General features: G+C 42.0%; 1 protein-coding gene across 1 annotated transcript in view; it reads right to left on the bottom strand.

Annotated features, from left to right (window-relative positions):
• grin2aa (glutamate receptor, ionotropic, N-methyl D-aspartate 2A, a) overlaps positions 1–23,647 on the bottom strand; it is a 284,779-nt gene extending 261,132 nt beyond the window's left edge. The window contains exon 1 of the mRNA XM_060840947.1: positions 23,249–23,647. Coding sequence (XP_060696930.1) covers positions 23,249–23,647 — 399 coding nt within the window. The remainder of the gene's footprint in view (positions 1–23,248) is intronic.
• Positions 23,648–24,964: the final 1,317 nt, after the last annotated feature.

The following is a 24,964-nucleotide window of genomic DNA, read 5'->3' as shown; positions in this document are numbered from 1 at the left end:
AATGTGATGGCAAAGCAGCCATCTTCATTGGCACCATGTCCATTCCTTCCACCACCGATGCTCAGTAGCAGCAGTGTACCATCTACAAGATACACTGGACAAGTAATCCAAACATCATTTGACAACATCTTCAAAACCCACGAACACTGCCATCTAAAAGAACAAGGGCAGCAAGTACATGGGAACACCACAACATACATGTTTCCTTCCAAGCCACTCGCAATCCTGACGTGGAAACATATCACCGCTCCTTCCCTGTCACTGGGTCAAAATCCTGAAATTCCCTTCCTAATGGTATTGTCGATCCACCTACAGCACATGGACTGCAGTGGTTCAAGGAGGTAGTTCATCCCCATCTTCTCAAAGACAACTAGGGACCAGCAATAAATGCTGCCAGTGACACTCACATCCCACAAACCAAAAGAAACATCATTGCATGAAGTAGTGTTCACTGCTCAACTTCACACTGAGACCCAGGCATTAAACCAAATATTGCTTTGGACTTGAATTATTGTATTTCTTGAATCAATAACCTACTAACAATGCCTGTAATTTTCAAAGTGGAACACTAACAAATTCATTGCATGGTGTAAGGCTGGCTTCACTGTCTGTTATTGTTCCCATTACCACCATCTGTTTTACTTAGTTCTTCCATTTACAATTCAGCTAGAACAATCAGTGTTAGCCTGATGCAACACTTTGAGGAGAACTGAATCTCATTCTCTCTCACTACCCTCTTACTGTTCACTTAGTGAATTAATGCAAAAGTAACATACAGCACCATGAAGGTCATTTTCACAAAAAAGTCTAACTTCAAAGTTCTAATATGTTTTTCATTAGTCTTCACAGTAGTGAGTTAGTGATCTGTGTCAGCAAAGTCCTGCACAGAGGGGTGCCAATTTCAACGCAAGTTAAAACTTTCCACTGGAAAACTTCAATGCAATTCATTTTTTGAGATACAACCAGATGAGCAGTCAGTGACTTTGAGAAGGACATTTCTAGAGTTGGGTAAAAGAAACCTAATATCCGTCAATCTGTTTTCATGTTCCTCAACTCCACTAACACAACACCAAAACCCAATCCAATCTCTCAAACTTTGTCCACTTTTTAGTGATTGTAAATGAGACAAACTACAATGTGGCGGCCCCAAGTGTGGAGTGGGATCCGCAGCAGGGTAGGGAACTGAAAGATTTTAATGAATTGCATTCAGTCACAGTGGTCCTGCCTTCTGAGGACACTATACCATGGACTCATCTTTTATAATAGCAGGGACAAAATACTGCATAATTTTATATAACATCTTCATTTAGGCCATAAGCTGCAGATTTTCCTTTGTACTTCTCTCTCACTGTTAATAAAGAAATATTTTTCTGTTCGCCAAGCTGAGAATTTGTGTTGCAGACGTTTCGTCCCCTGTCTCGGTGACACCCTCAGTGCTTGGGAGCCTCCTGTGAAGTGCTTCTGTGATCTTTCCTCCAGCATTTGTAGTGTTTTGAATCTGCCGCTTCCGGTTGTCAGTTCCAGCTGTCCGCTGCAGTGGTCGGTATATTGGGTCCAGGTCGATGTGCTTATTGATTGAATCTGTGAATGAGTGCCATGCCTCTAGGAATTCCCTGGTTGTTCTCTGTTTGGCTTGTCCTATAATAGTAGTGTTGTCCCAGTCGAACTCATGTTGCTTGTCATCTGGGTGTGTAGCTTCTAAGGATAGCTGGTCGTCTCGTTTCGTGGCTAGTTGGTGGCTACTTTTAAAGGACAAGCCAAACAGAGAACAACCAGGGAATTCCTAGAGGCATGGCACTCATTCACAGATTCAATCAATAAGCACATCGACCTGGACCCAATATACCGACCACTGCAGCGGACAGCTGGAACTGACAACCGGAAGCGGCAGATTCAAAACACCACAAATGCCGGAGGAAAGATCACAGAAATGCTTCACAGGAGGCTCCCAAGCACTGAGGGTGTCACTTAGACAGGGGACGAAACGTCGGCAACACAAATTCCCAGCTCGGCGAACAGAACCACAACAACGAGCACCCGAGCTACATATCTTCTCCCAAACTTTGAATAAAGAAATATGGTCAGAGGTGTGAGTAGGGGAGATAGCAATCATAGCTAAACTGTATAGCCTCAGTTTCAAAACAGATCTTGCACAATGGCAAGGATGGTTAGTTCCATTTTTATTCTTTTTAAACTGAGCACATTAAAAAGGTAAATTAGTTTTTGGCATTTTGTGCTCACTTATTGGTGCATTATGATCAGGGATGTATTAATTTTAGTGTGTCTATTTGATTACTGGTCAGAAAATATGATCAGATGAGGTTTAAATTCATTTTGTTGTAGCCATGAGTTTAGAATTGTGCTGCTAAGTTGCAGCAAAAAGTGCATCACAATGCATAGCTAGATGCATTACAGTGTTGCAAAATTACATTCAATATTCAGCATTCTTTGAAATATCAAAACATTATAGTTGATTAATTTTGTCATTGCTTGATTTAAACGTAGCTGCACAATCATTCTGTTATCCGGCACAATAAAGGAAATGCTTAACATGACAATTTTTTAAAAAATGAGCTAAGAGAATCTGCATCAGGAATTCTAACGTTTGACATTTGGAAACTCTTTGACGCTTTTGATTCTGGTGAACATACAAAACATAACACGTAAAAGAGCAATGAGCATGGATTCAGGTGAAGGCCACTGGAATAGAATCTGTGTAGAACCTCTGACAATGCTAGGTAAAAACAATGACTGCAGATGTTGGAAACCAGATTCTGGATCAGTGGTGCTGGAAGAGCATAGCAGTTCAGGCAGCATCCAACGAGCAGCGAAATCGACGTTTCGGGCAAAAGCTCTTCCTCAGGAATAAAGGCAGTGAGCTGGAAGCATGGAGAGATAAGCTAGAGGAGGGTGGGGGTGAGGTGAGAGTAGCATAGAGTACAATGGGTGAGTGGGGGAGGAGTTGAAGGTGATAGGTCAGGGAGGAGAGGATGGAGTGGATAGGTGGAAAAAAAGATAAGCCGGTTGTCAATGCTGCCTGACCTGCTGCGCTTTTCCAGCAACACATTTTCAGCTCTGATCTCCAGCGTCTGCAGACCTCACTTTCTCCTCTGACAATTTCGCCAACCCTGACAATTAATTTGGCATAAACTGGTTAAAGCAGAACCCAGAGGAACGGGCCCAGATATTCAGGAGTAGATAATGATGGGGCCTGAGGCAGCCTTCCTTTTGGGCCTCAGGCCACATTTATATTGAGCCAGTAATCAGTCTCCATAAAGTGGCAGGCACCTCATCTGTTGATGCACAATCGCAATGACGCACAGTGAAGAGAGGATCAAGGAATGAGTAACAATAGGAAGGATATGACCAACTGAGAACTCAAATGGGGGGCAAAATCAGTCGGGGGGGGAGGGCTGGTGTTAGCTTATCCAGTGACACCTTGTAAACTGCAAATTACTTATTGTCTTAAGAAAATTTTGTGCAAAGTATTTACAATATTCACTCTTTCCATTAAGTGGAGAACTTTTAATCTAATCTTTATTAATCAGTTTATAGGATGCAGTTGTCATTCTGAGTCAAATCAGATCAGGAAAAACAAATAGAAAGCATAACTGTTATAGGGGGTGGAAGGCCTGAGGATATTTTCTCTATTTGATCTTCTGAAGACTAGCTCTGCGCTTATTAATCAGAGAACAAAGCTGGCTGGTGGTGATACTGTGGGTCAGACAATTCTATCTTTTTCTCCTACTGATTGGTCTGAATTGAAGAGATTTATGGAAGATAAGAAGACATAGAGAACATTTACACTGCAGGGAATCCTTATTTCACTGCAGTCACATTTTGTTTTATATATGAGGGGAGACCAATATTTAGCTCCCGCTGGGCTTGGTTAATGGTTGGGGGACAAGTATTGATGTCACTAGAATTCCTGCCTTTCACTCCCCTGAAAAGCCTCAATGAAAATTACACTAATGGAGTCCTGGTATCAGCCCATTTAAGGTCTTTTACACACCTATCCTTCATCAGAGTGGTCAGGAACCAATTAGAAGGAAGCTGAAGAGTGCCAAAAGACTTTTACATTGAACCCTCTGAACATAGAACAGAAGAAATATTAGAAATGGTAGTATAAGGAAGCTGTCCAACTCATCAAATCTGCTCGCTTTCAATGGTTAATCTAGTTTTTAACTCCACTTTCACACCCACTCTTCATATCCCACTATTCCCAGAGAAATCAAATATTTGTTTATTCCAATCATTTTGACTGATAATTTCATGAAGATCCCACTCTTCACCAAATTTGGCACTTTTGCTTTCAGAATCATCCCACCACAATAAATCATCATTGGCTCCATCTACTGAATTGGGCATTCCACATCTTTTGAATTGATCTGATGACACTTTGTGCATAACCAGCATTTCAGGATTTAAGACTATAAGACCATAAGACATAGGAGTAGAAGTAAGGCCAATCGGACCATCGAATCCACTCCGCCATTTAATCATGGCTGATGGGCGTTTCAACTCCACTTACCCGCATTCTAACCGTAGTCCTTAGTTCCTTGTGACATCAAGAATTTATCAATCTCTACCTTGAAGACATTTAACGTCCCAGCCTCCACTGCACTCTGTGGCAATGAATTCCACAGGCCCACCACTCTCTGGCTGAAGAAATGTCTCTACACTTCTGTTCTGAATTGACCCCCTCTAATTTTAAGGCTGTGCCCACGGGTCCTAGTCTCCACGCCTAACGGAAACAATTTCTTAGCGTCCACCCTTTCCAAACCATGTATTATCTTGTAAGTTTTAATTAGATCTCCCGTTAACCTTCTAAACTCCAATGAGTACAATCCCAGAATCCTCAGCCGTTCCTCGTATGTTAAACCTACCAATCCAGGGATCATCCGTGTGAATCTCCGCTGGACACGCTCCAGTGCCAGTATGTCCCTCCTGAGGTGTGGGGCCCAAAACTGGACACAGTACTCCAAATGGGGCCTAACCAGAGCTTTATAAAGTCTCAGTAGCACAACGGTGCTTTTATATTCCAACCCTCTTGAGATAAATGACAACATTGCATTCGTTTTCTTAATCACGGATTCAATCTGCATGTTTACCTTTAGAGAATCCTCGACTAGCACTCCCAGATCCCTTTGTACTGTTTTCTTACCATTTAGAAAGTAGTCCATGCTTGTATTCTTTTTTCCAAAGTGCAAGACCTCATATTTGCTCACATTGAATTTCATCAGCCATTTCCTGGACCACTCTCCCAAACTGTCCAGATCCTTCTGCAGCCTCCCGACTTCCTCAGTACTACCTGCCTGTCCCCTATCTTCGTATCATCAGCAAACTTCGCTAGAATGTCCCTAGTCCCTTCATCAAGATCATTAATACATAACGTGAACAGCTGCGGCCCCAACACTGAACCCTGCGGGACACTGCTTGTCACCGACTGCCATTCCGAAAAAGAACCTCTTATCCCAACTCTCTGTCTTCTGTCAGACAGCCAATCCTCAATCCATGCCAGTAGTTCACCTCGAACACCATGGGCCCTCACCTTACTCAGCAGCCTCCCGTGTGGCACCTTATCAAAGGCCTTTTGGAAGGCTAGATAGACCACATTCACTGGGTTTCCCTGGTCTAACCTATTTGTCACCTCTTCAAAGAATTCTAACAGGTTTGTCAGGCACAACCTCCCCTTACTAAATCCATGTTGACTTGTTCTAATCCGACCCTACTCTTCCAAGAATTTAGAAATCTCATCCTTAACGATGGATTCTAGAATTTTACCAACAACCAAGGTTAGGCTAATTGGCCTATAATTTTCCATCTTTTGTCTTGATCCTTTCTTGAACAATGGGGTTACAACAGTGGTCTTCCAGTCATCCGGGACTTTCCCTGACTCCAGTGACTCTTGAAAGATCTCAACCAACACCTCCGCTATTTCCTCAGCCACCTCCCTCAGGAACTCTAGGATGTAGCCCATCGGGATCAGGATATTTGTCAATTTTAAGATTTTTTAGCTTTTCTAGCACTATCTCTTTTGTAATGGCAACCATACTCAACTCAGTCCCCTGACTCCCTTTAATTGTTGGGATATTACGCATGTCTTCCACGCAAAGTACCTATTAAGTTCTCTAGCTATTTCCTTATCTCCCATCAATAGCCTTCCAGCATCAGTTTGAAGTGGCCCAATATCTACTTTTGCCTGTCGTTTGTTTCTTATGTATTGAAAGAAACTTTTACTATCGTTTCTAATATTACTGGCTAGCCTACCTTCATATTTGATCCTCTCCTTCCTTATTTCTCTCTTCATTATCCTCTGTTTTTGTAGCCTTCCCAATCTTCTGATTTCCCAGTGCTCTTGGCCACTTGATAGGATCTCTCTTTTTCTTTGATATATTTCCTGAATCCCTTTGTCAGCCATGGCTGTCTAATCCCTCCCTGGATAATCTTTCTTTTTTTGGGGATGAACGTCTATACTGTGTCCTCAATTATACCCATGAACTCCTGCCATTTTTGTTCTACTGCCTTCCCCGCTAGGCTCTGCTTCCAGTCGATTTTTGTCAGTTCCTCTCATGCCCTCATAATTACCTTTGTTTAACTTAACACCCTTACATCCAATTTTGCCTTCTCTCTTTCAAACTGCAGACTGAACTCTACCATATTATGATCGCTGCTTCCTAAGTGTTCCCTTACTTTAAGATCTTTTATAAAGTCTGGTTCATTACATAGCGCTAGGTCCAAAATAGCCTGCTCCCTTGTGGGCTCCATGACAAGCTGTTCCAAAAAGCCAACCTTCAAGCATTCCATGAATTCCCTTTCTTTGGATCCACTGGCAACATTATTTACCCAGTCCACCTGCATATTGAAGTCCCCCATGATCACCGTGACCTTACCTTTCTGACATGCCTTTTCTATTTCCCGGTACATGTTGCGTCCCTGGTTCTGACCACTGTTAAGAGGTCTGTACACAACTCACATTATGGTTTTTTTGCCTTTGTGGTTCCTCAATTCCACCCACATCATCCGACACTATGTCATTCAGTGCCATAGATTTAATTTTGTTCTTAACTAACAAAGCCACCCCGCCCCCTCTATCCACCTCCCTGTCTTTTCAATAAGTTGTAAATCCTTGAATGTTTAACCGCCAGTCCTGAACCCCCTGCAACCATGTCTCTGCGATGCCTACCACATCATAATCATTCACAATGATCTGTGCCATTAGTTCAGCTACTTTGTTACGAATGCTACAAGCGTTCAGGTAAAATGCCTTAATGCTAATATTCTTATCGTAAGAGATATTGGAAGTCATAAGAGGTCCTAAGTTATCCTTCTTTTTTGTTTCATTTCTAATCTGCCTCAAGGTTAAATCCATCTGCATACCTGGTATCCTCCTGCTTATCTTTCCATTTAACTCCATATTCACTGTCGCTTTCACTTTCCCTTCCCCCAAACTCAGAAGTTTAAAATACTACTGACCACCCTATTTATTCTCTTCGGTAGAACATTGGTACCAGATCGGTTCAGGTGGAGACCGTCCCAACGGTACAGATCCCCCCCAGTTCCAAAACTGATGCCAATGCCCCATGAAGTGGAATCCCTCTTTCCCACACCAATCCCTTAGCCATGTGTTTACTTCCCTAATTTTCTTATCCCTATGCCAATTGGCACGTGGCTCCGGCAGTAATCCGGAGATTATGACCCTTGAGGACCTGTACTTCAATTTCCTTCCTAGTGCTTGATAATCTCCAAACAGGTCCTCCACCCTCGCTTTGCCTATGTTGTTAGTACCAACGTGGACCACAACAACTGGATCCTCCCCCTCCTGCTCCAATATCCTCTCAAGCCGGTCGGAGATGTCCCGCACCCTGGCACCGGGCAGGCAACACACCATGCGAGACTCCCGATCCGGCTTGCATAGAATACTATCTGTCCCCCTAATTATAGAATCCCCTATAACAACTACATGTCTTTTTGCTCCCCCCTCTTGAATGGCCTTCTGCACCATAGTGCCGTGGTCAGCTGGCTCTTCCTGTTCGGAGCCCTTTTCCTCATCCGTATGGGGAGCAAGAGTCTCATACCTGTTGGACAAGGTCAAGGGTTGAGGCTCCTGCACTCCTGAACTCAAGTTTCCCCTGCCTGCCTCACTTACAGTCACACACTGATGTCCCTGATCACTAACTGAATGTGAATTACTTAATCTCCCAGGTGTGACTGCCTCCTGAAACAAAGTGTCCAGGGAATTCTCCCCCTCCCGGATATGCCGCAGTGTTTGAAGCTCATTAATTATGAAACCGGCCATGCTATACATCTCTATGACTCTATGACTCTAAATCATCAAGTACGACAGCATACATATTTCTACACTTTGTGAATGTTTGTTTCTCCATCAACCATCCACCTATTTCTTTTGGACAGAACATGACCTATGAATGAATTGTTTTGGTATGGACCCAGAATGGGATCTTTACAATGATGACAAACCAAAATGACTCCAATGAACTCTTTGCATTGGAAGCTGAAAAAGATTTACTTTTTAAAATGCTTTACTTGTTAAAGATATCTTTATGCAATTAACTAATTCAATTAGTTGTGCCACATTAATATGAATTCCTGATGTTCCTCTTTTTTCACACTTCACAATGATGACCATCAATCCTCACTCCAGCGATTCAGATTTTATTCTTACGTTAATCCTCCTGGTGAGCATTCTTTCTTCACAGGTTTTATCAGTTGGAAGGAATCTGAATATGTCTTGGTGTAAACTCGTAAGTTGCATTCTTTTCAAGAGGCATAGGACATCCATGTCACACATTATTGATCCATAACTTCATTCCATCCCTAAAAGACCCATCTGTTGTCTTGGATATGTGCAAAAACTCCTGCAGGAGACATGACGCTCAGCATGGTTTTACATTGGAACATTACCACAGGCTGTTATTTTGCTCAATCAGCCCTGCAGGCAAGCACCATTATGTATCTTCCCTTCTCATGTCTAGTTATTCGCACCAGAAGTTTTTTCAAACCTTTCCACTCTGCAGTTCAGCGCTGGCATATACAAATTTATGGGCACTTCACTCATTGTACTGAATTGGCTTAATGGGTACCCATGTTTCTGCCACTACCTGATAATGAATTGTGAGAAACTTAATTTTAACACAGAGGGCTTTTGGTCATCGCTGAACATTCTTCGTCATCGGGCACAAGGTTAGACTTCTTTCATAAAAAGGCTCCACCACCTAGTTGAGAAAAGTACACTATCCACCCCCACCCACAACACCAACGTCCCAAGCCTGTGGCAAAAAGTGCCCTCTGCCTCCTGTGCCATGAATAATATATTCATATCCTGCAATCTCCTGAATTCAACATGTTTATTTTGAAAGATTAAAATTCTATCAACTGTGAAGCAAAAGTGAATTCTACAATTAGTCAAAATGCATTATTAATAATTTTGACTTGAACATTTTCTACAGCCATGCCCCCACATCATTATAGTCATGGATGGAATAATGTTTTCTGGAAGAGAGGTACCATTTGAAAAGAATGATCTGGATTTTACCAGAGTGCTTGAGAAAGGTGGGGTTGCGCAATGGCTTGTCCAATTACATCACAAGAAGAGCAGATTTGGATATCTTCATACTTATGCCCACATAAATCACTCATTTCCCAATTAAGGACCAAACCCAATCCCACCAGGATTTCACCAATGTCTGAAGGCATTGCCCCTGCACTGGGAGACCACCAGGTAACCGTGAGGAGAGGAATATGGTTGGGCAAGCTATCCTTCTACGAAAGGAATTAACTAGTCTCACCATAATAGACCTGTTCATTCATTAGAGAGAGAGAGAGAGAGAGAGCTGGTTCAGCCTGAGGGTCACCACAAGGTGAGGGGAGAGGTTGAGAAGGACAGTCCTTCATGATAACCTCAGCTGGAATGGAAATTGAACCCACACTGTTGGCATCACACTGCATTGCAAACCAGCTGCCCTGACGACTAAGACTATCTTATCCCTCTATGGCCACACTATGAACTACAAAGAGACAACCCCTCAGGGTAATGGCAGGCCCTGGGGCTAGATGCCACAGACATAAAGTTCATATTTTCCCTCCATGTCACCCACTCCTCACTAATCATTGAGTTTTCTTACTATTATTCATTCATGGGACGTGGGCATCACTGGCTGGGAAAGCATTTATTGCCTGTCCCTAACTGTCCTTGAGAAGGTAGGGGTGAGTTGTGCTGTAGGGAAAACCACAATGCCCTTAGAGAGGGAATTCCAGGATTTTGATCCAGTAACTCTGAAGGAACAGTGCTATATTTTCTTATATTCCTAAAATTTCACATATATTCCATATTCACCCCTGCCTGGCTGGCCCTGACATATTATAGATGGGAACTATACCATCTCTCCATACACTGCTAAGGTTCCCAATCTGTAGGACATCTGTTTGAGTTGGCAGCTCTGGGAGGTGTGGCACCATTTTAAATTGGATGGTAAAGGTGGCAACCCCAATGGGATCTTCTTAATTGAGCTCATCAGTAAAAGTGGTGGCCAAGGTTCTGGCACCCACCAGCATGGAGTCAGAATCCCATACACAAGGTCACTTAGGTGCTTAGAGAACTAAGCAAATGAGATTCACTATTTTAAGGCCACATCCCTTTTTTTTTCAGAATGGAGTCGCACTGGCAAACTCCTGAAAAACCTGAGTAAGATGCTTAATGTATTCTGGATTCTGGTTGAAATGTAGATTCTTATTAAATACAGCTCATTTGCTACTGATCCAAAAATACTTCAATTATTACAATGCTGTGGTAATTAGCTTTGACAGTTCAAAAGAAAGGCAATACTTCTGCAATCACTCAATTCTTCAGCCAGAAATTGCATGTCAAAGCTTTTTTTCCTCATCTTGGCTTCAGCCCTATGTTTCGACTCACATACTAGTGCAATACTGAGTGAGTGATTGATTGTTGGAGATAACGTCCTTCGGATAAGACAGCAAACTTTCATTAGTTCAAGGTATACATTGAAAATCCAATGCCAATACTCCCTAAAGGCCAATGGACTTTTGCATATGTTAACAATAATCTTGAAATAGAAATTAGAAATAATTGGACAGATGTGCAATAATTTGATCAAAGAGATAGGATTTTAAAAGAGGAGAGATAAGTGAAACAGAGAAATGGAGATGTTTAGGAAAGGAACTCCAATATTACAGTTTTACTTTCATATTTTTTTGAGCGAGAAGTCCATGAAATGATATTCAAAGCAGGAAATAGGACTTTCAGTAAAACTTAATTCAGTGAAATCAGTCATGTAGTTTTGTGATTGCCACCCGATACTGGAGTGACTACTTCACAGATTAACTCCTACAATGCTTTTCAAACACTGAAGTAAAAAGGTATCATGCCTTAAAGAAGTAAGTGACCAGTTAATACTGTCAGTGGGCTATCAATAGCATCTGAATCCAATTTTCAATACAATCTCCATTCATTTTTACCATTCCATTGAAAACTATGTTAGACAACTCAGAGTTTTACTGAGTTGTACTTCCACTTGCACTGTTTTGTAGATGTTGAAGATTGTCTGGTGACATCCTCTGCACAGATGCTGGGGTGTTCAATGTTATGACTGGAAGGGGAAAGTGAGGACTGCAGATGCTAGGCACCAGAGTCAAAGAGTGTGGTGCTGGAAAAGCACAGCCAGTCAGGCAGCATCCGAAGAGCACGAGTATCGACGTTTTGGGCATAAGCCTCATTCCTGATGAAGACTTACACCCAAAATGTTAATTCTCCTGCTCCTCGGATGCTGCCTGACTGCCTGTGCTTTTCTAGCACCACACTTGTCTATTACACCTGGACACTCAACATTGTGTGCACTTAGCAAGGGTATGTGAATATGTGATGCTGATAGTTTTCCTGAAACTTGCTACCTCTGAGGTGGACAGAAAGAAAAACCAGTAAAAGTCCAAGAGGCACATAAGTTTTCTTTTATACTTCAAGATGGAGGAACAATATGGCCAATAGATTTGTTTCCAAGTATTACCAGTAATTCACTGCCTTTTCCCTTTGGAAGACTGGTGGAAGTGCAAACAATTTCATTGGATAATAAATGGCAACTTGAGTGATATAACCTTTGAGGGCTAAAGAGATAGAATGGGGGAATGAGACTGATCGGTTTAGACAGCAGTGAATTGATGTGCCAAATGACCTCTTCCAAATTCAGCCCAAAAATCACATTATTATATAATAACTGAATCGCATCTATTTTTCTGATCTCCAGAAAATCAGCAGCATTTTTTGGTTCTGGTGTCGTATGCAATCACAATTTCATTCTCTGGCCATGATACCTAGCTGAATTTGTAGGGATTTAATTTCACAACATTGCAGCAAAGGATCTAAAGGGTTTAATTTTATTTCTGCGGGGTGGGTGATAAAAATCAAAGACAAACTATAATTGTAACCGAAAATATTTGTATTGAAAAGAATGATGAAGTGTCAGGATTGGCTATTAATAAGCAATTTGCCTCACCATGCACCTGAAGAAATGGAAAAGCCTCACATTTACACATTTTCTTGTTCAGCATTGCTTTAAAAATGGCACAGCCCCACAGAAGAAATATCCATAATGTATTTGCCCCTCGGGCACCAAGATACAACACTTTTCAACTGTATGACAGAGTGGATGTAATAGACTGAGATGGGAATCATTTCACACACGAAGAGTTTAATGGATGCATTAGTAGAAATGACCTCACTGATTCTGCTGGCATATTCTGCTTTGAGTTTGGGATTGAATACTTTGTTTTTGTCTCACATGCAACTTTTCATCCAGTATAATAACGACAAATAACTTCTGCAACATTGAACATTGAATTTAACTCTTGTATTTTATCCTTTCATGGGATGTTAGCAGGGTCACACGTAGGAGAAAATGAGGACTGCAGATGCTGGAGATCAGAGCTGAAAAATGTGTTGCTGGAAAAGCGCAGCAGATCAGGAAGCATCCAAGGAGCAGGAGAATCGACGTTTCGGGCTTTCTCCTGCTCCTTGGATGCTGCCTGATCTGCTGTGCTTTTCCAGCAATACATTTTTCAGAGTCACATGTAGACCAGACTGAATAAGGAAGGCAGATTTCCTTCCCTAAAGAATGTTCGGAATCACGGAATTGTTATGGTACAGAAGGAGGCCATTTGGCCCATCGTGCTCTTCTATCACCTCTGGCTTTTATTCTGCTTTTTCCCCATATCCCTATACTTCATTTCTATTCAAATTACCATTTAGCCCTCTTGAATCTCTCAATTAAACCTGCCTCCTCCATATTTCCAGGCAGTGCATTCCACACCCTACCAGCTCGCTGGGTAAAAAGTTTTGTTTCTCACATCACCCCTACTTCATTTGCACATCATTTTAAAGCTATACCCATTCATTCCTTTTTCTTTTTTGAATGGGAACAGCTTTTCCCTTTCTCTTTCCATTGAAAACTATCCAACTTCTTTAATCTAACCCAATAACTGAAGTTTCTCATTCCTGGAACGATTTTTTCAAAGTGTTAACATTTGTTAGTACAAATGTTAGTGAACCAGTTGGGATTTTACAACAGCAGAAGAGTGGTTTCATGGTCATCATTGCTAAACCTGGCTTTCCATTCAAGATGTTATTGATTGGATCTAAGTTCCACTAGTAAAAAGTGAGGTCTGCAGATGCTGGAGATCAGAGCTGAAAATGTGTTGCTGGTTAAAGCACAGCAGGTTAGGCAGCATCCAAGGAACAGGAAATTCGATGTTTCGGGCCAGAGCCCTTCATTTCCTGATGAAGGGCTCTGGCCCGAAACATCGAATTTCCTGTTCCTTGGATGCTGCCTAACCTGCTGTGCTTTAACCAGCAACACATTTTCAGCTCTAAGTTCCACTAGCTGCCGGTGGGATTTAATCATAGCATTAGCCTAGCCTTCTGGATTATTAGCCCAATTATGTTACCACTGCATCAACATCTCCCCTAAGACACTTGTCTTCCACTCTAATTTATACATGTATATCCTTTTGTCTTCAGTTTGTTTTGTCTCCCTCTGACGCCTTCTGCCTTTTGCCGGTTTGGAAGTATAAGAAGTGGGTTATAGTTAGGTACAGTAAAAATATTAGATGTAGGAGAATAAAACAGTAAACAAGAGTAACAAAAATGTTTGAGGCTGTATGTACACAGGATTTAGAGAATATCAAACAAAAACAGAATAGTAGGAAGAAGTGAGGGTACAAAGGAATTCAATTATAAGATTTGTGAACATCTCCTTTAATGATGTGACTGAAGCAAATAAACATGTGATTGGTCTTCTGTAAATTAAGTTTAAGGACTTGGAGGGAAACAATCTGATCATGGTCACCCAGACAGGAATAAACAGTACAAGGAGGGCAGATTTAAATGTGGAGAAAGTAAGGACTGCAGAAGCTGGAGATCAGAGTCAAAAAATGTGGTGCTTAAAAAGCAGAAGAGTTGATGTTTAAGTCCCGATGAAGTCCTGATTGTTCTCGTACATGAATCACAGAGAACTAATAGCAGGTAATAAGAAAGGCAAATGGAATTTTGGCATTTATTGCTAAAAAAAACGGAGTATAAAAGTAGGGAAGTGTTACTGCAACCGCAAAGATATTGAGACCGCAGGATGAAGAGTGTGCTGCTGGAAAAGCACAGCAGGTCAGGGAGCATTCCTGATGAAAGGCTTTTGCCCAAAACATCAACTCTCCTGCTCCTCAGATGCTGCCTGACCTGCTGTGCTTTTCCAGCACCACACTCCCAACTCTGATCTCCAGAATCTGAAGTCCTCACTTTCACCCATTATTGAGACCGCACCTGGAGTACTGCTAACAGTTGTTTTCCCCTTACTTGAGGAGAGACTTAGTTGCATTTGAGATAGCTTAGAGAAGGTTCACTAGATTGCTTCTGGAGATGAAGGATAAAGAATAAGAACAAAGAACAACACAGCACAGGATCAGGCCTTTTGGCCCTCTAAGCCTGCGCTGCCTCATTTTGCTCTTCCATACTTAAACTGTCTTCACTGACAGGATCCATATCCCTCTATTCCCATCCTATTCATGTATTCATCCAAGTGTTTCTTGAATGCTGCTATTGTGTCTGCTCCCACCACCTCCACTGGCAGCACCTTCCAGGCACTCACCGTGCTTTGTGTGAAAAACCTGCTTCACACACCTCTTTTAAACTTTCATCTCCACCACACCTTGAATCTGTGTCCCCTAATAATTGACCCCTCCATCTTGGGAAAATGACTCATACTCTTCACTCTATCCATGTCATTCACAATCTTACAAACTTCTATCAGGTTGCCCCTCATCCCCTGTGTTCCAGTGAAAACAAACCTAGTCTATCCAACCTTTCTTCATAAGTGAAATCCCCCATATCAGGCAACATTTTGGTAAACCTTTGCTTTACGCTCTCCAAAGCATCCACATCCTTCTGGTAGTGTGGTGACCAGTACTGTACGCAATATTCCAAGAGTGGTCTAACTACAGTTCTGTTAAACTACAGCAATAAAAGGGCGGCATGGTGGCACAGTGGTTAGCACTGCTGCCTCACAGCGCCAGGGACCTGGGTTCAATTCCCGCCTCAGGCGACTGACTGTGTGGAGTTTGCATGTTCTCCCTGTGTCTGCGTGGGTTTCCTCCGGGTGCTCCGGTTTCCTCCCACAGTCCAAAGATGTGCGGGTCAGGTGAATTGGCTATGCTAAATTGCCCGTAGTGTTAGGTAAAGGGTATATGTAAGGGTATGGGTGGGTTGCGCTTCGGCGGGTCGGTGTGGACTTGTTGGGCCGAAGGGCCTGTTTCCACACTGTAAGTAATCTAATCAATAACTTGCCTATCCTTCTATTCAATGTCCCTTCCAATGAAGGCAAGCATGCCAAAGGCCTTTTCTACCACCCACCTTATCTACCTATGCTGCCACCTTCAGTGATCTCTGGACCTGCACACCCAGATCCCTCCGCATATCAAGGTTTTATCTTTGAACAGAGCTTGAGCAGTCTAGGCCGATACTCTCCGGAGTTTAGAAGAATGAGAGGAGATCTAACTGAGGTGTACATGATGCTAAAGTGATTGACAAATTTAGCGTTGAAAGGCTGATTCCTAATGTGGGGCAATCTAGAATGAGAGATCATAAGGGGTAGCAGATTTAAAACAGAGCTGAGGAGAAATTACTTCTCTCAAAGGGTCATAAATCTACAGAATTCAATACCCAGAGTGCAGTGGATGCTCGTATATTGAATAAATTTGAGGAGATACACAGATTTTAATTAGTACTGGGTTGAAGAATGACAACAACCAGGCAGGAAAGTGGAGTTGAGGCCGATATGAGTTCAGCCATGATCGTATCAAATGACAGAACAGGCTTGATGGGCTGAATGGACTAATTCAGCTCCTTGTTCTTGTGTTCAGAAAGGTGCAAACTCAGATTCCCAAGGATGATATGAGAACTGAGAAGATATACTTATGAGGAAAGGCTGAACAGGCCAGAATTTTCTCTCAAGGAAATAAAGAACTGATGAAGACTCTTTGGAGCTCATTAATATTAGAAAAAGATTTGTTCAGAGTTTTCAATGTTCCAACGTATAGATAAGACCAGAACTCCAGACCATAATTATACAGCAGTCATTAACAAAAAAGTCAGGATAAAATTTCTGAAATCAGAAAGCTGCAAAAGTATGAAACTCACTACCTAAGACATGGTTGAATTGTGCTGAAAATGTGTTGCTGGAAAAGCGCAGCAGGTCAGGCAGCATCCAAGGAGCAGGAGAGTCGACGTTTCGGGCATGAGCCCTTCTTCAGGAATGAACACACTTTCCTCATTCCTGAAGAAGGGCTCATGCCCGAAACGTTGACTCACCTGCTGCTTGGATGCTGCCTGACCTGCTGCACTTTTCCAGCAACACGTTTTCAGCTCTGATCTCCAGCATCTGCAGTCCTCACTTTCTCCGTGGTTGAATTGTGTACCATCTATGGGTAAATAAGATAAACATGAAAGGGATTGGAATACAGGCAGTTCTAGGTTGTGAACGGATTCCATTCTGGCATTCATTTGCAAGTTGATTTATATACAAGTCAGAGCACAATGCAGAACAATGTGAAGGAGCCATTTATAAGTACAGTATATGTTCATAAGTCAAGTCTTTATCGTGTTCATAAGTACAAGTGTTTGTACATTGGACATTCATAAATCAGGGATTCCTGTGAAGGATATACTGATGGGTTTAAGTGAAGAAGGGTGGGAGAACTCTCATCACAGCACAAGCATTAGTATAAAGCTTTAGGGCTGAGTGGCCTGTTTCTGCAATGCAGGTACTATTTAGTTCCATGATCCTATAAGTCACAAAATCCAGAAGATAGAAAGCAATAGCCAAGCTGAGTCACTGGATTATTGGCCGAGGCCTTTGGGAATATCTCAGGGGATACATGATTAAGAAACATTTTTGTGCCACATCTATTAAAACAATTTATTTTGTACCAAGGGAAAATATGATACCAAACTGTTTCTGTCACATTGAATCCAAGACTCCTTATAGGACACTCACGCTATACCAGGTTTTCAATAGTGCATCAATAGTATACAACAGCACTTGGACTGAGAGCAATCAATATCACGTGATGATAATGTCAGAAGTATCAGCATATATATTGGTAAAATAATGACAAACAAAACTAGAAGGAAAACTGAAGTATTTGAATAACTTTTGGGAAATAGTTCTAAGAAGGAAAAATTAACTATTAAGGAGATACTTCTCACTCATCCATCACAGTGCCTATTTATTCCATTCATTCATCATCCCTTTCACACTCCAATCATTCTAATTGCCTATTCTTTCAGCTTGACAAATATACATATGTCCATTTGGAATCAGATTAGCCAATGTTATACAGAAAACGTCAAGTGAATGTCACCAGTATAGTATGTGCCTCAATATAATTTCTGCTGACCTATGAGCTGTGTAGTATGCTGCCCAAGGTTTTATTTGCTTTGTTAAATCACTTCTCCACCTTGCCCCAGACATGAACATCATAAATGTACCCAATCATTTTGAAAGATCTACCAATACTAATTCTAGTTTCCTGATTATTTGTTTCTTGTTTTCCATTCCAAGTGCAAAGTTTGGGCAATTGTCTGCTCAATTTCATAACAAAGTTTACAAATCCTCATTAATCTGTTCACTAACATTCTCCATGCCTACTGCATTCCCTACTTTAGTGCTGTTGACAGGACAAATTTACAGTTGGCTTCTGTTTCTCTTCCCTGTACATTGTTGCAGATAAGAAATAACAGCCATTCAAGCATGAGGTTCAGCAGTAGTCTACTTAGCAGCTCCTCAATCCAGCTTGACATTATCTTTCTCATGTATACTGTTTTCTACCTTTAAGATTCTGTTTTGTACGATCAACATTAGAGTCCTAATAACATCTAGTTTGATTAATTTTAATTTGTGATATACTTTGTCAAAGGATTGTTGGAATAAGTTACATCAAAGTTGGTTCCACGATCTATGTTTCGGTAATTTTTGAAAATAAATCAAGCAGTATTGTCCCCTTCTGAATCCTTGATGATGATTTCCCATTAAGACATGTTATGTAAAGATGCCTCCAAATTAGTGTGGTTTCTATTTTTCCCTCCCTTAGCAATGATGGAAAACCTGGCCTCCAATTTTCCAGAACAAATGCATGTCCTTAATGTGTCAATAGTTTGCCTTCTTGATTCTATGTTTACAGAATCGCTCCTGTACTCAAATAATTCAGTTCATTCATAGGATGAGGGTGTCATTGGTTAGGTCATTCATTTATTACCATCTCTAATTGTCCAGTGGACATTTAAGAATCAAGCATATTGCTGTGGGCCTCCAGTCACATGTAGATCAGACCAGGTAAGGATGGCAAATTTCCTTCTGTAAAGAACAGTAGTGACCCATTTGCATTCTCCCTTAACAATCCAGCAATGGTGTCATGGTCATCACAATCACTTAAATCCAGAGTTTTATTAAATTCAACCTCCACCATTTGCCCTGGTGGCATTCAAATCTGGGTCCCCAGAACATAACCTACTACCTGTGTCTCTTTATTAATAATCCAACGATAACACTATAGACAGCAACTAACACACAATCTTCTAACCTTCAGCAATCGGAAGAATTTGTTAGTTTTCATTTGCCTTGACCAACCAAATACGGAATATTCATTGCAGTGTAATAATGATGGGAAAGCAGTTGCTGAGTGGTGTTATCGTTGGATTATTAATAAAGAGACACAGGTAGTAGGTTATGTTCTGGGGACCCAGATTTGAATGCTACCAGGGCAAATGGTGGAGGTTGAATTTAATAAAACTCTGGATTTAAGTGATTGTGATGACCATGACACCATTGCTGGATTGTTAAGGGAGAATGCAAATGGGTCACTACTGTTCTTTACAGAAGGAAATTTGCCATCCTTACCTGGTCTGATCTACATGTGACTGGAGGCCCACAGCAATATGCTTGATTCTTAAATGTCCACTGGACAATTAGAGATGGTAATAAATGAATGACCTAACCAATGACACCCTCATCCTATGAATGAACTGAATTATTTGATTAACTGTTCACAATTTCTGAAAATCATTCATTTATGAATGTTTTTAACTCAGCATTCAAATACTCCCTTTTCATCCTCCAGAACTAATTTGTACTTGCACTGCTATGAACCTGTTTTTAACTCCAGAATCCTTTTGGACATTTAATGCCTTTTTTGTTTCAATGATCTGGTGTACTCCTCTTACCATTCTACAAAGGCATAAAAGAAATAGTTGTTTTTATATACAGTTTGATTAGATTAGATTCCCCACAGTGTGGAAACAGGACCTTCGGCCCAACAAGTCCACACCGACCCTCCGAAGAGTAACCCACCCAGACCCATGTCCCTCTGACTAATGCACCTAACACTATTGGCAATTTAGCATGGCCAATTCACCTAACAGGCACATACTTGTGACTGTGGGATGAAACTGGAGCACCCGGAGGAGGTTTTCTTCATTTATCTTTTTCTTTTACGCTGGAGAGAGAAACAGACTTAATATTTCAAGTCCATTATGCCTCTTCTTCCAAACTTCACACTGGACTTGAAATATTAATTCTATTTCCTTCACCACAGATGCTGCCAGCATTCCCTGTATTTGTTTCAATTTTCCAGCTTATACAGTATTTCCTTTTGTTTCTCTATAATGGTCTTTGTACATATTTGCCTTATATTGTTAAATAAATTATAAATTTTAAATTATGAAACATGCCAAAAGACAATCTACACACACTAAATATAAAACTTTCAGGAACACTATAACATGGGGAATGCAAAATTAGTTGCTTGGTGAGTCGAACTCAAAAAACAGAATAATTTTTGTAAATTGAGAGAGAGAAGGAAATGTTGACATTCAGAGTCATCCGCATGACCTGGTACATCAATCAGAGAAGGTGCACAAAGCAATTAAGACACAAATGATATGCTAGTTATGAGTAAAGAAGTCTTATTAGTGTTATATAGAGTCTTGATGAGACCATACCTAGTGTACCATGTACAGTTTGGTCCCAATACCCAAACAAAGTCTTAGAGAAAATGTAATGAGTGCTTGCTAAATTTATTCCTGGACTGGGAGAATTGTCCTGGGAGAGATTAAGTAAACTAGGTCTATATTCCATTAAAAATTAGAGGAGATCTAATTGAAGCAAATGTGATATTTCATGGGTGAATCATGAAAGGCCATTTCAGGCACAGTGAAAGGCCATTTCAGGCACATTGCTGCCTCAGCGCCAGAGATCCGGGTTCCATTCCCGCTTCAGGCGACTGACTGTGTGGAGTTTGCACATTCTCTCCGTGTCTGCGTGGGTTTCCTCCGGGTGGTCCGGTTTCCTCCACAGTCCAAAAATGTGCATGTTAGGTGAATTGACCATGCAAGATTCCCCGTAGCGTAGGTGAAGGGGTAAATGTAGGGGAATGGGTCTGGGTGGGTTGCAGGTCGGTGTGGACTTGTTGGGCTGAAGGGCCTGTTTCCACACTGTAAGTAATCTAATCTAATCTAATCTAATTCACTCTGGCTAGTAAGTCTACAAATAGAGGTTACAAACTCAGAGTGACTGATCAGCCAGTTTGGACCGAGGTGAGGTGAAATTTCTTCACTCGAAGGATTGTGAGAGTCTGGAAATCTCTCCATAAGAGAGCTGTGGATGGTAAGTCACAGATAGTATCAATAGATGTCAGGCTATTAAGCGAATTACGGGAAATGGGGACAGTGGAGGAGGTTGAAATTGAGTTACATAAGCCATCGTCTTATTGAATGACACAGCAGGCTGGAAAGATCAGTTCTGCAGCTCCTAGTTCTGATGGTCTTCTAGTACTGCTACAAAGAAAGAATCAATTAAAATTGGTCCTTTCATCAGAATTTTTAATTGCAACGTTACAATTTCAATTGGACATTATCTTTATATTTGGCATGAAAGGACATTTCATCATACTCTCAATTCTGCCAGTTCCAGATTATAAATGTAAAATAATTCCTTCATTGCCCCTCCCTCCATTTTATTTAGCAAGGGTATTAAGAGATATGGAAGCAAGCTGAGTAAATGGAATTACAATATGGATTAACCGTGATCAAATTGAATGATAGAGCAAGCTTGAGGGGCTGAATAACTTACTAATGTTTGATGTGACTCATCACTCTGCAGTAATGTCATAGCAACAGACTCTCATAGACCTCATTTCATTAATTCACCTAGATGTGATCAACATTATCTTGAATTGGCTAAAGTAATGCAGTTTATATTATACATATTTTAAATCAACCTGTTCAGACAGGTTATGACACACCTATGGTCCAGGTGGACCTTGAGCATGGACCTTCAGGGTAGGGTCATTAGCATGACACCACCAGAGCCATTACAGTATATATTATAAAACTGGAACAATGAGTGAACAAAAAGTTATCACGTAATATCTGGGTCAGACAATGTCTACAATACATTATTCAAACCTTATCCATTGGACACATATTCGGCGGGAGAATCAATCAAGAGATAGAGTTGATGAACCATGTGTTCTAGGTTGGGGGAGGTGGGTTAATATTGGGGATAACTCAAGATGGATTTAAATAATCTTTTGTTTTGTTCCCAGTCTCATTCATTCTCACATATCTATGGCATATAATGTCACTTGTGGTCTTTGATTAATTTCATGTATTGCTCACTCCCAGTTATGTTTTAACACCTTTCCATTCACAGAACTGGCATATACCAAACGTTATGTAATGAATTTCTGCTGACATGAGTCCACAGTACTAAATAAATCATTGGAAACCTGCAACTGTTAGAAGAAAAATGTTTAATTAAACCAAACTGAGAGTAAATCCCCCCCAAAACCATAAACTGTGACAAAGGTCAAAATGATGTTTTTGTTACTGCTGTTATTCATATCAAGTTTAAGAAGAGGTATCATTTGGATGGTATGCTCCAAATATGAACATTAAATTGCTAATGTAAATTATTTAATTTGGGAACAGTGCATGTATCTGGAACCATTTAAACAAATCGTCGTTGCCTGCAAGCCAATGAGATTGCTTTGCGCTGTCCCCGTTCCCCTCCTCAAGAATCTGTTTCTAATCGTTGCTGCCAGTCTATGGTTCTTGCTTTGACCAGTCCAGCTGAATTGCTTTCCTAAAATAACGCCCGGCAAGTTTGGGAGTTTGGAGTTGCGACTCTGGGGTTGACTCATTGAAGTGAGCGTATGAATGAAGTGAGTGGTGTCTAACTCCGCTCGTCCCCTCTCTCTCACACTGCCAGGACCACTGTAAACCTCATCATTTCCCTCATGTCTGAAGCACTAAGGACAATAAACGCCTTGCACTCCTACGCAGAGATCGGGTAGAGTGAAGAATGTGGCACTGCCTGCGGTCCGCTGCCCAATGTGTGGAGTGCTCATTGTGCTTTGGCTGATACACTCCTACCGCCCCTTTTCTACACCCACCAAAGGTAGAGTCATTCCATGCACCCCGAGAACGAGCTGGGTCCCAGCTAAAAATAAAAGGGAATTCTGGAGTTCCAGTTTGGACTGCAGACGTTCTTCAACGTGACACACAGATGCTGCAGTTACCTCAATTCTACCTTTCTCACAGCTGGTGAGGAAAGGATCCTTGCTCCTGTGAAAATAAAGACAAACTACCAGCAGAAACAGTGCCCCCTCCACTTACTTTATCTGCCAGAATCATGGAAGAGCCGCCGTGTATTCCCAGGATGGGGATAAAAGTCTGGGAGGAGATAAAATCCAAAATCTGAGCAATAGCCTCCTGGTCGGTGTCATCTCCAAAGACCACGCCGTGAATCTTGGTGCCTGACATGAGATCACACACGTGGGTGATGATACTCTTCGGGTCGGTCTGGTTCACCGCCACACTCACCACGTTGACATCGATGGGGAAGCCCGGGCCGTCTTCCCGGATCCACACGTCCCGAAAGCCGGGGCTGTCGGGGCTCCTGCCCAGGATGACGGCGATGTTCAGAGTGGGGTAAGCCGGCTGGCCCCCGCTCAGCTCCAAGTGCACGATCAGCAAGTCCAAGGCTAGCACCGCCAGCAAGCCCACACGCCCCATGTTCCGAAGCTCCTTCGCCTGCAAAAAGGGGGCAAGACAGAGAGACAGCTTGCAGACTGCACCAAAACAAAACCCCAGAAACACACCGCCTCTCTCTCTCTCTATCCCTCCCCCCCAAACCAAACACATATACACACTCCCTTTTAGATCTTTAACATCTGCAAGGTACAAACATGGAAAAGTTCACCTGCTCACCAAATAAGGAGGAAGGAAACCGCAGTCTCCGCATGTTTGGAAAGGTGCCTTGCTCTCCCACCTCGTTATGAAGACCCAACAAGGGCACCTGACCTGATCTCCATCCTATTGAGTATTCAGGGCAGGGTGCACCAAGACTCTCCTCTTGCCTCGAGTCACAAATTATTTGGGGCTTCTGCGGGTGTTTGTTTTAAATCAGCAAGGGGTTCCGTTCCCACCCCCCACAACTCATATTACACACACACACACACACAGGAGAAATCAGAGTCCTGTCCCCACACAGCTCCCGAAAGGTGCTGGTTAATGCATTGCCCGGTGGCCTTTGGCTAACTTGTCAATTTCGGTTTGAAATCGGAAGGGGGATGTTTCCGGAGTTGGAACAATGCAGCATAGCGCCCTGAAACAATCACAGAAAACACGTTTGGCTTAACGTGCCGGTGGTTTGGGGGAAGTTAGTTAAAATGTACAAACCGACGCCGAGTGTCATTGCGAAGGTAGTAAATGAAAATCAACTTAACCGCCAGCATATGAGGAGCTATTTTAGTAACAGCTTGAAGTCACGAAATGTAACATTGTGCATGGAGTGGGCGTTCAGGTTTCACTGATAATCGGATGAATCATTTAGTCTCTACCATGTTGGTATACAAGAGACGCGAGGCATGAATTGAATTATCAATCTCTTTGAAACACTTCCCAATCCCATCTGCACACACGCAACATTCCCTACACACCATCAACGCTTTAATGGGCGCGAGCTATTTCAAAGGTAGGTCGACAAAGCCTGCGTTTGGGAAGGCTTGGCTGTTCAAACTGGTGAGCTAACTGAACCGGTAAGCGACGTGAAACAAATGGGTATCAAGTCCATCCCGAAGCCACAGGCTCCTTCACAGGAGTCGGCGGGAGGAGAGAGCGATAGCGGCCCCTGCTGGCGCCTGGTGTGAGAGCCTGATGCGGGAAGGCGCGCAGCAAAGCGGCAGGATTACCTGGGTGACATACCTTCAATATCACAAAATGAATCTCCTTGTTGGCATGTTGGAAGGATTTGCATGTCTTGGCCCCCAACACCGAGGGCTACTGTGTGGGTCCCCGCAGCTCCACAGAATGCCACTTTAATCTCCAGTT

This window comes from Hemiscyllium ocellatum, chromosome 20 (genome assembly GCF_020745735.1).
Source record: "Hemiscyllium ocellatum isolate sHemOce1 chromosome 20, sHemOce1.pat.X.cur, whole genome shotgun sequence".
NCBI classification, from domain to species: domain Eukaryota; kingdom Metazoa; phylum Chordata; class Chondrichthyes; order Orectolobiformes; family Hemiscylliidae; genus Hemiscyllium; species Hemiscyllium ocellatum.
The sequence above is the reverse complement of the archived record's forward strand: the minus strand, read 5'-3'. Positions and strand labels throughout refer to the sequence as shown.